The sequence below is a fragment of the Trachypithecus francoisi genome, unplaced genomic scaffold, assembly GCF_009764315.1.
Source record: "Trachypithecus francoisi isolate TF-2019V2 unplaced genomic scaffold, Tfra_2.0 Lachesis_group19, whole genome shotgun sequence".
In the NCBI taxonomy this organism is placed as follows: domain Eukaryota; kingdom Metazoa; phylum Chordata; class Mammalia; order Primates; family Cercopithecidae; genus Trachypithecus; species Trachypithecus francoisi.
In genome coordinates, this window is record NW_022681464.1 from 44,192,243 (window position 1) to 44,204,298 (window position 12,056).

The following is a 12,056-nucleotide window of genomic DNA, read 5'->3' on the forward strand; positions in this document are numbered from 1 at the left end:
TGGCTCACTGCAAGCTCTGCCTCCCAGGTTCATGCCATTCTCCTGCCTCAGCCTCCCGAGTAGCTGGGACTACAAGTATGTGCCACCACACCCAGCTAATTTGTTTTGTATTTTTAGTAGAGACAGGGTTTCACTGTTGTAGCCGGGATGGTCTCGATCTGCTGACCTCGTGATCTGCCTGCCTCGGCCTCCGAAAGTGCTGGGATTACAGGCGTGAGCCACGGCGCCCGGCCTGAGAAGTGAATGTTTTAAACTATTGTTTAGTTAAATTTGAGTCTAGTTCTGTGAACTTTTTTGTTTGTTTCATCTCAGTACTGTCATAACTGTACGTCTTACTTGAAATATTACTCATTTTCAAAGGTACGATTGTTTTTGGTTCTAAAGTAAAATTCTAGATATGTGGTTTTTGCTTTATACTTTGAATACTTTTTGCTATTGCAGAAATAATTTTTTTTTAATCTTCAGTTCTCTCTAGAGAGATACTGTTCTTTTTTTTTTTTTTTTGAAGCGGAGTCTCGCTCTGTCGCCCGGACTGGAGTGCAGTGGCCGGATCTCAGCTCACTGCAAGCTCCGCCTCCCGGGTTTACGCCATTCTCCTGCCTCAGCCTCCCGAGTAGCTGGGACTACAGGCGCCCGCCACCTCGCCCGGCTAGTTTTTGTATTTGTAGTAGAGACGGGGTTTCACTGTGTTAGCCAGGATGGTCTCGATCTCCTGACCTCGTGATCCGCCCGTCTCGGCCTCCCAAAGTGCTGGGATTACAGGCTTGAGCCACCGCGCCCGGCCGAGAGATACTGTTCTTTTACACAGGAACCAGCCACATGCTTTCATTTTGAAATGATTAGAAATAGTGATAATTGGGTGTGAATGTAAGCTGTTTCCCCAGCTCCCTCACCCACAGGACACTTGGTATCTTTTTATCCCCTGTGCTCTGAAATTTCATGAGGTCAGGTCCATATTTGAAAAGGAAAGTCCTTTTTCTTTTTCGTTTTTTTTTTTTGGGACAGGGTCTCTCTCTGTCACCCAGGCTGGAGTTCAGTGGTGCCATCTCGGCTCACTGCAACCTCCGCCTCCTGGGTTCAAGTGATTCTTGTGCCTCAGCCTTCCAAGTAGCTGGGGTTACAGGCATGCACCACCATGCCTGGCTAATTTTTGTGTGTTTTAGTAGACATGGGGTTTTGCCATGTTGTCCAGGCTGGTCTTGAACTGTTGGCCTCAAGCAGACCACCTGCCTTTGCTTTCCAAAGCACTAGGATTACAGGCGTGAGCCACTGTGTCTGGCCAACATTCATATTTTTTAATGGCTCATGATCACATCTCTGTAAGACATTCATGGCCCTTTGTTTTCCTTCTCAGAGTTTTTATTGAAATATAATTTAGGTCAGGTGTGGTGACTCACGCCTGTAATCCCAGCACTTTGGGAGGCCGAGGCAGGCGGATCATGAGGTCAGAAGTTCGAGACCAGTCTGGCCAACATAGTGAAACCCTGTCTCTACTAAAAATACACAAAAATTAGCCAGATGTGGTGGTGGGCGCCTGTAATCCCAGCTACTCAGGAGGCTGAGGCAGGAGAATCACGTGAACCCGGGAGGTGGGCGTTGCAGGGAGCCAAGATCGTGCCACTGCACTCCAGCCTGGGTGACAGACTGAGACTGCATCTCAAAAGAAAAAGAAATATAATTTATATTTAGTGAAATGTACACTTTGATAAGTCTTAAATGTATATATACTTATAGCCCACACGTCTGTTACAATGTAGATAGGAACATGGCCATCAACACAGAATGTTTCTCTTGCTACTTCGTATTCAACCCCTGCCTCTTCTCCCCACCCTCATAACATTTGACACCTAGGTGACTACCTGTTCTAGAACTTACTATAAATACAGTCATACATTATGTATTCTGTTGTGTTCTTGTGCAGTTTTATGAAATTACCTGTTTTGTTGTATATATGGATTATTTGTTTCTTACTGAAAATGCTGAATAGTATTCCCTTATATGAATCCAGTCTTCTGTTTGTTGGCAATGTGGGTGTTTCTAGTTTTTAGCTGTTACAAATCAAGTTACTCTGATGATAAGCAGGGTTTTTTTGGTGAATATTTGTTTTCATTTCTCTTGGGTAAATAAGGAGTGGAATTGCTAGGTCTTATAGAAGGATATGCTTAAGTAAAGATACTGCCAGTTTTCCAAGTCTCAATGTGCGAGACTTCTGGGTGCCCCATATCCTTACCAGTGGTAGGGATTGTTGTTTTTAAATTTTAGTCATTCTAGATGATGTCTGTTGATGGCTCATTTTGATTTTAATTTGCATTTATTTGATATTTTTTTCTTGGGCTTACTAACCATCCGTATGTCGAAATGAAATAAAATATAGAGATAAATCTCTGCATTTAAAACATTTTATTTGGTAAGCAGGAATTGCAATTCAGGGCATACTCACACAGACCTGATGGTCTTTGCTGTGTCTCAAGAACAAAGAGAAGGTTGGGGGTTTTATTTTTAAAAAGAGAGATATTTTATATTGCTTTGTGAGAAAGTTCATCAGCACTAGTAAGGTTTAGGGGACTGGCAGGCTCTGAGGGGTGAGTGACAGTGGGTAAAGCCAGTCTTAGAGTGGCAGCAGGTTGCTTAGGTAGTGATTGGATGAAACTGGTTTCAGGTTACAGCAGGCAGTTTCAGCGGCCAGGCTGGCAGAGAGTTACATTCTTGGAGCAATGGTGTGTGCCCAGAGTGCTTTTTCCTCTTGGCTTCTTGACTCAGTTTTATTTGGGTATGACAAGTGACCCCATTCATATGATCAATTTTCATATTGTATTTTCCTCTGTAAACTGTTTTTTCAACTCTGCCCATTTTTGTTATGGGTTTTTTATTTTTTTATTATTCTAAGTAAAATCCTTTGTCAAGTACACACACACACACACACACAAATGTAGTCTTCAAGTCTTTGGCTTGACTGTTGATTTTATCTTTTTTTTCTTTCTCTTTCTCTACGAAACAAGGCCTCTGGCTGTCACCCAGGCTGAAGTGCACCGTGGTCATGGCTCGCTGCAGCTTCCCTCCTGGACTCACGTGATCCTCTCGCCTTGGCCTCCCAGATTGCTGGGATTACAGGCACGAGCCACTGTGGTTGGCCTGTTTCTTTTCTTAATAGTGTCTTTTGAGGAGCAGAAGTCCAATTTGTCAGTTTTTTATTTTATAGTTAGTGCTTTCTGATAGTGTCTGGGAAGTTTTTACCCTCTCAAAGCCCTCAACAATATGTTTTTAGAAGTTGTATAGTTTTTAGCCATTAAGTTTTAGGTCTGTAATTTATCGTGAATTATATTTTGTACATGATATGACATAGAGAGTTGAGCTTCATTTTTTCCCATATGCTTGTCCAGCACTATTTGTTGAAAAAGATTGTCCCCTCATTGAATTCCTCTGCAACCTTTGTTGAAAATCAATTTAACTATACACATGTACATTTCTTTTTGGAATTTCCGTTTGTTCCTCTGATCTATTGTCTGTTCTTACTGCAACACCTTACTGTCCTGAATACTGTAGCTGTTTTTCTTCTTGTTATTGTCTATGCCTGTTGGCATTTCTGGATTTCCCAGCTTCTATCATTCCAAGTCTGTGGTGTGAGATAGAAGAAAACTCTGGGAACCCACCACCATGTTCCTCCTGTCGTGAGGTACTGAACCGATCTGCCTCCTTCTGTCTACCTTTCTTTCAGAGTCTTTTTCTTCTTCTTCTTCCTTCTTCTTCTTCCTTCTTCTTCCTTCTTCTTCTTCCTTCTTCTTCCTTCTTCTTCCTTCTTCTTCTTCCTCTTCTTCCTCCTCTTCTTTCTTCTCCTTCTTCCTCTCCTCCTCCTCCTTCTTCTTTCTTCTTCTTTTCTTCTTCTTCTTTCTTCTTCTTCTTCTTTTTTCTTTCTTCTTCTTCTTCTTTTCTTCTTCTTCTTTCTTCTTCTTCTTTCTTCTTCTTCTTCTTTTTTCTTTCTTCTTCCTTCTTCTTCTTCTTTCTTCTTCCTTCTTCCTTCTTCTTTCTTTTTCTTTTTTCTTTTTCTTTCTTCTTCTTTTTAATCTGATCTGGGAATGTTAGTTGTACTTCCCAGGAAGAATAGGGATAACTAATCTTTATTCAAATTTTTAATAATTTACACCAGGTATCTTCTTGCCTCAGCAATAAGAATTTCTGATTTTTGTTGTTTATTTTCTTACCTTTGAATATTTATACTTAAATTTTATTGTGGACCATTTGAAGCCTGTCTCTTCTGCCCTTTCCTTCAGTGAAGTTTAGGCTTGCTATAGCTCCCCAGTGGTCAAACAATATGTCCTATTGCAAACACGTTGTTCTTCCTTTCTTACTAAACCATCCTGCACTCAGACGCTCACTCCTTCATGTCTGCCTTTAGTGGCTCCACTTATCTTCAACTCTAGATGAATTAAGTTGTCTTAGTCTGTTTGGACTTCTATAACAAAATACCATAAAGTGGGTAGCTTATAAACAACAGAAATTTATTGCTTTTAGTTGCAGGCTGGAATGTCCAAGATCAAGATGCTGACAGATTTGGTGTCTGCTGAGGGCCCACTTTCTCGTTCATAGATGAGGCCTTCTTGCTGTGTCCTCGCGTGGTGGATGGAGGTGGTGAACTCATAAGAGGAGGAGAGAGTGTCTTCATAAGAGGACACTAATCCCATTAATGAGGACTCCACCTCACAGCCTAGTCACCTCCCAAAGGCCCTCCCTCCTAATACCATCACCTCGGGGATTAAGTTTCAATATATGAATTTTGAGGGGACACATTCAGTCCATAGCACAAGTTAATAAATACTTCTTTAGAGTAGCTTTTGGGAGATAATCTATTAAATACTTCATGAACAAAACTGTCTTCTTGTCTTTATCAGTCTAGTATGGAAACAAAAATAATTGTGTACCAGGAGAACGTGGAAACATAGGTATAACTTAACAAATGTTGTAGGAGTGAATGATCAAAAGCCGTCTGGCATTGTGCTGCTGGTATTCCTGCCCTTACTCCTCTCTTAGCCCCAGTTTTGTCACTTTCTGGCTTTGGAATTGGTAATGACTCCCACACCAGGTCTGAACTCCTCAGCACGGCATTCAGTTGTCTGAGCCCACCGTATCTTTTAATGTCTTTTCCATTGCTTCTTAGCAAGAACTGCCCGGGTCAGGCTGGTCCTGTCCCATTCTCATAAGTCCCAAATGTTCCTGTGTGTCTTTAACCACACTGTTCCTCCTGGCATAAATGTATTTATTCCCTTTTGTGTGTGTATATATGAAGGGTGGTTCAGTGAAAAAAAAAAGTGTTTTGAGTCAAACAGATCCCAGTTTTATCTCTTACTTGCTATGTGATATAGGGTAAGTTATTTAAGCTCTCTGAGCCTTACTTTCTCTGTTTGTAAACATGGAAAAATACTGCTTTTCTTACAGGGTTAGCTAAATTACTGCACGTGAAACTTCTAGAAGGCACAGGAACTCAAATAAAATGTCGATTCCCTTTCTTTATTTCCGGAATTAGAACTTAAGGCTCAGGGCAAGATTCATTTCTTCTAATATTTGTCTCATCAACAATAAATATGTTGAGAACAGAAAAGATACCAATTAGTTTATTAAATAAACATTTGACTACTTAGTGTGTGCCATAGGTAATGTGAAATGTTGGAGCTCACCGTTAGCGAGGTGAACACATGCATATGTAATTGAAATACAGTATGGTAAGCGCTGTGAAGAGGTATGTTCAGGATGTTCTCAGGCACAGAAAAGGAATATTCGTGGCTTATACTGGATGGGGTGGGTCACCAGGGAGGATTCTTGGAGAAGTGTTGCTGGTGCTTGATTTTTTTAAACAGCTTTATTGAGGTAGAACTCATGTAAGACCCACCCACTCGAAGTGTATAATTTAATGATTTTTAGCCAGTTTATGGGTTTCTGCAACCATCACCATAATCCAAATTTAGGATGTTTCCATCATCTACAAAATCGTGCTCAATTGCAGGCCTAGTGTTAAAGGATGAGTATGAATTTGCCACACAAAAATATTGAGAGGAAGGCTGGATTCCTGGGAGAGAATGAGCAAAGACAGAGAAGTATACAACAACATGGTATCCATGTGGGTGATGTATCTATGAGCAATTTTTTTTTTTCTTCTGGAGTGTAAAGCTGTGCTCCTGCCCCACAAGTTGTGTTTTAGCTTCCATGGACTTGAGCTCAGTTTCTTCATCTCTAATGTATAATTACTGTTACCTTGTTGAACTCTAGGTCCTTTTAAACTCTCAACTCTTAGATTGTCAAAACTTCAATTAATGGCAAAAGAGAATGCACTTTAAAAAACTATAGTCAAGGCCGGGCGCAGTGGCTCACGCCTGTAATCCCAGCACTTTGGGAGGCCAAGGTGGGCGGATCACAAGGTCAGGAGATCGAGACCGTCCTGGTTAACACGGTGAAATCCTGTCTCTCCTAAAAATAAAAAAAAAAATTAGCCTGGCATGGTGGCAGGCACCTATAGTCCCAGCTACTCGGGAGGCCGGGGCAGGAGAATGGCGTGAACCCAGGAGGCGGAGCTTGCAGTGAGCTGAGATCCCGCCATTGTACTACAGCCTGGGCGACAGAGTGCGTTCTGAAACAAACAAACACACAAACAAACAAAAAACAACGACAGCCAAGGCCAGGCACGGTGGCTCACACCTGTAAGCCCAGCACTTTGGGAGGCCAAGGCTGGTGGATCACCTGAGGTCAGGAGTTCCAGACCAGCCTGGCCAACATGGTGAAACACCGTCTCTACTAAAAATACAAAAATTAGCCAGGTGTGGTGGTGCACACATGTAATCCCAGTTACTTGGGAGGCTGAGGCAGGAGAATCACATGAACCCAGGAGACAGGTTTAGTGACTCAAGAGTGCGCCACTGTACTCCCGCCTGGGCAAGAAGAACGAGACTCCATCTCAAAAAAACAAAAACAAAAATCAAAAACGGATAGCCAAAAGTCAGGGCCCATTAAGATAACAGAATTATACTGATGCTTATTGATCCTTCAATGAAAACTTTTTTTTGTTTCTAATGTTTTTTTCTGATTATACAAGCAATAGTGCATATTGGGTAGAACATTTATAAAATGCAGAAAGACAGAAAGTTTAGATCACTCATAATCTTACAATTCAGAGATAATTGTTATTAATATCCTGTTATTTTATGCATATATTTACATATTTAAATTGATATGCTGTAAATAAAATTGCTTTTTCCTCACATCATTAAATATTGTCAAAAGCATGATTTTTAATGCTGCATAATTTTTACAGGATCAAAAAATAGCTTGTTCTTTTTTTTTTTTTTTTTTTTTTTGAGAGAGGGTCTCACTCTGCGACCCAGGCTGGAGTGCAGTGGTGTGATCTCAGCTCACTGTAACCTTCATCTCCTGAACTCAAGTGATCCTCCCACCTCAGCCTCCCAAGTGGCTAGGACTATAGGCATATATCACCACACCCAACTAATTTTTTGTATTGTTTTTTTAGAGACAGAGTTTCACTGTGTTGCTCAGGCTAGTCTCAGATTCCTAGGCTTGAGTGGTCCACCCACCTTGGCAGCCCAGAGTGCTGGTATTATAGGCATGAGCTACCGTGCCAGCCCCTTTTCATTTTTTTAAGTGATAGAAGTAATATATAGACAACGTGAGGTTCAAACTACATAGAAAGGATACAATGGAAAGAATAAAGTCTACCCGTACGACGCTTCCAAGAGTTAATAGTAATTAACTGTTTCTGATATGTTTTCAGAAACTGTGTGTGTGTGCATGTGTGTGTGTGTGTGTGTGTGACTTTATAGCCTATTATTTGGATAAACCATAATCAGTATTCTATTGATAGCATTTTAGATTATTTTGTTTTTTTTTTTACAGTACTGCAGTGAATATTTTCTTGCATATATCTTTGCATTTTTGTGAAAGTGTATCTGAAGGATAATTTCCTAAAAGCGGAATTCCTGGATCAAAAGAATAGATTTAAAATTGTAATAGCTACGATAAGATTGCTTTTCAAAAAGGATCGTGTTACACTTCTACCGTTAGTAGGTGTTCTCGTGAGTCTTGTTTCGTCTATCCTTACCATCATAATGGATCTTACATGTGCCACTTTGTTCTTTGCCCTTCTCATATTAGAAAAGTGATAGTTCATTGTTTAAAAAATTATAATTGAAGTTGAACATTGTTTCCACTCATTTTTTAGCCACTTTTCTGTGAACTGCCTGTTCACATCCTTTGTCTGGTTCTCTTAATTTGTTGCTATTTTCATTAATTTAAGAATTCTTTGCTTTTTAGAAATTAGCTCTCCCAATTTGCAACTTTCTTTTTTTTTTTTCTACATTTGCTTGCTTTTGACTTTGTTTATGGTCAGAATTGTCACTTATGGCTTATGGATTTTTTTAATTGTAAAGTTAACCTTTAAAGTGAGTGCAACAGGAGGCCGGGCACAGTGGCTCACACCTGTAATCCCAGCACTTTGGGAGGCCGAGGCCGGTGACTCACCCAAGGCCAGGAGTTCGAGACCAGCCTAACCAATATGGTGAAACTCTGTCTCTACTGAAAATACAAAAAATTAGCCAGGTGTGGTGGCAGGCGCCTATAATCCCAGCTACTCAGGAGGCTGAGGCAGGAGAATCACTTGAACCTGGAAGGTGGAGGTTGCAGTGAGCCGAGATCACGCCATTGCATTCCAGCCTGGGCAACAAGAGCGAAACTCCATCTCAAAAAATAAATAAATAAATAAAGTGAGCGCAAAGAGAGAAAGTGATTCTGATAGTATTTCAAATGAATGTCATAATGACATTAAGAGGAATAAGAATTAATCCAAGTGACTTTTAAACGCAGTACTTTGACTATGTACCTACCATCTAAAGAAGGGAAACAGTGCAAACAAATTTTGAACTCCTCTTACATTTGCCCTTTGTAGCATCTGTTGTAGTAAAACTATTTTGCATGTATTTTAGGATTGATTAAATGAGGGTTCCTTCATTTCTTTTAGCATAACTGCAGTACAAAAATGTAGTTATTATTGATACATGAGCTGTATATATAATTGCATGCATCATAGAATCATAGTGGTCTGTATGTGACTCATTAAATATATCATTTTAATCATAAAATTTAATTGCGATGTGAACTGTTCACATGTAGTTATAAAGATGTCTTTGTAACTTATTTATAGTTTTTTTTTTTTTTTTTTTGAGACGGAGTCTTGCTCTGTCGCCCAGGCTGGAGTGCAGTGGCCGGATCTCAGCTCACTGCAAGCTCCGCCTCCCGGGTTTACGCCATTCTCCTGCCTCAGCCTCCCGAGTAGCTGGGACTACAGGCGCCCGCCTCGTCGCCCGGCTAGTTTTTTGTATTTTTAAGTAGAGACAGGGTTTCACCGTATTAGCCAGGATGGTCTCGATCTCCTGACCTCGTGATCCGCCCGTCTCGGCCTCCCAAAGTGCTGGGATTACAGGCTTGAGCCACCGCGCCCGGCCTTATTTATAGTTGTTTAGTCCTGAAGTAAAATAGTAAGATTTTATGTTGGGTAGCAGTCAAAATGAAGTACTTTAGAATGATGAGTTTTTTTTTTTTTTCTTTTCTTTTCTTTTTTTAAAAGAAATTCCGTATTCCTTTAAAGGACTTTGGGAACTCTACCTCTGATTTTCATTTGATTTATTTTTTGAATACTTGAAGATCTCAGTGCTTTCAACCCTGAGAACTGAAATGTGTGATGTATGAAATGTATCTCGAGATAATAAAATGAAAGAGTATTTTACAAGGGGGTTGTGAAGAAAATATTTTTGATTTGTAAATGCTGTGCTGTGTATTTGTGGTGTTTTTGTTCCTTGGTGTTAAGTGACTCTGCTCATGTTTTTTCTCTTGGTGCAGGTATAATGGATAGGTAACAAAGAAGACCTCGTCCCTTCCTAGTCAGGGCGTCAGCATGACTGAGTGCTTCCTGCCCCCGACAAGCAGCCCCAGTGAACACCGCAGGGTGGAGCATGGCAGCGGGCTTACCCGGACCCCCAGCTCTGAAGAGATCAGCCCAACTAAGTTTCCTGGATTGTACCGCACTGGCGAGCCTTCACCTCCCCATGACATCCTCCATGAGCCTCCTGATATAGTGTCTGATGATGAGAAAGATCATGGGAAGAAAAAAGGGAAATTTAAGAAAAAGGAAAAGAGGAGTAAGTGCCATTTTTTCCTATGCTTTAGATATTTTTATTTTATTTTATTTTACTATTATTTTTTGAGACAGAGTCTTGCTCTGTTGCCCAGGTTGGAGTGCAGCAGCACAATTTCAGCTCACTGCAACCTCCGCCTCCCGGTTCAAGCAATTCTTATGTCTTAGTCTCCGGAGTAGCTGGGACTACAGGCGTGCGCCACCGTGCCCAGCTAAGTTTTGTGTTTTTAGTAGAGATAGTTTTGCCATGTTGGCCAGGCTGGTCTTGAACTCCTGACCTTAAGTGATCCACCCACCTTGGCCTCCCAAAGCGGTGGGATTGCAGGCGTGAGCCACCATGCCTGGCTTAGATATATTTTAAATAAACTTCCATTCTAATTACATGTACCAGCTGTCTTCTGGAAACATGTCAAGGCAGAGACTCTTGTTTGATTTTTCTGTTCTTTATTTTTCAGGGTCTCAGTTTTTGTATATTAAGAGTTGTATTTTGGGGACTTAATCTCACAAATAAAAATACTGAGTTTCCAGAAATGGCAAAGTTTTCTGCTGGGTATTTCCTGAAGTAATAATTCAAAATAATGTCTAGAAAGTAGATACTGAGCTGGGCACAGTGACTTACGCCTATAATCCCAGCACTTTCGGAGGCTGAGATGGGAGGATTGCTTGAAGTCAGAAGTTCAAGAGCCTGAGAAACAAAGCCACACCCCTCTCTACCAAAAACTTAAACAATTAGCTGAGCATGGTGGTGTGTGCCTGTAGTCACAGCTACTTAGGGGGCTGGGAGATGGAGGCTGCAGTGAGCTACGCTTGCACCACTGCAGTCCAGCCTGGGAGACAGAGTGAGACTCTGTCCTCTCCCCCGCCGAAGGCCCCCCCAAAACACATAGATACTGGAATTTTGCCCTTAAATCATCTTACTTTTCTTGGGTAGGTCATGTCTGCTATTTGGGGTACACTTTATTGGAACCTTCATTAAAGTAGTCATTTATCTTAAGCAAATACCATGATACATTCCATTTGAGGGCCTGTTCAGTAGGGAGGATGAGTCATTTGAGTGTAACTTTTTAGTATGTTAAAAGCAAATAAAGTGAGTTATTTTAAGTATTCCTTATTTTGGACTTCATGATATTTTAAATTGATTTGTTTTTGAAGGATTACACAGAGCACACAAATTATATACAACTTGATGAGTGGATATGCTTGTGTAACCACTGCAAGGATCCGGAAATAGAGCATTACCAATTTTTTTTGGCTGCCTCTTTAAAGGGAATCACTTACGCCTCCCATAAGTAAACTTCTTTTATTGTTGATTGGTGCTGCCTGATTTTAAACTTATGTATACTTCTATTTGTATTTAGTTTCTTTTGCCCAGTATTATATGTTAAAAGTAAAACTTTAGAAAAACTAAATTTAATGGATTTTTTTTTTTTTTTTGAGACAGTCTTGCTCTGTTGCTCAGGCTGTAGTGTGCAGTGGTGCAATCACGGGTCACTGCAACCTCTGCCTCCCAGGTTCAGGTGATGCTTCTGCCTCAGCCTCCCAAGTAGCTGGGATTACAGGCATGCGCCACTATGCCTGGCTAATTTTTCTATTTTTAGTAGAGGCAGGGTTTCACCATGTTGGCGAGGCTGGTCTCAAACTCTTGACCTCAAGTGATCCGCCCACCTTAGCCTTCCAAAGTGCTGGGATTACAGGCGTGAGCCACCCTGCCTGGCCAGTTTAACAGAGTTTAATTGAGCAAAGAATGATTAGGGAATCCAGTAGCCCCTAAACCAGAATAGGTTTAGAGTGACTCTGGTGCTGCCACATGGTCACATAATATTTATGGACAGAAAATGTAGTGACACACAGGAAACAGAAGTGAAGTACA

At 40.9% G+C, this 12,056-nt stretch overlaps 1 protein-coding gene across 2 annotated transcripts in view; it reads left to right on the plus strand.

Moving 5' to 3' along the window:
• RALBP1 (ralA binding protein 1) overlaps positions 1–12,056 on the plus strand; it is a 66,389-nt gene that overhangs the window by 30,732 nt on the left and 23,601 nt on the right. For both annotated transcript variants that reach the window (XM_033178350.1, XM_033178349.1), the window contains exon 2: positions 9,892–10,190. In XM_033178350.1, coding sequence (XP_033034241.1) covers positions 9,947–10,190 — 244 coding nt within the window. In that variant the 5' untranslated portion in view covers positions 9,892–9,946. The remainder of the gene's footprint in view (positions 1–9,891; positions 10,191–12,056) is intronic.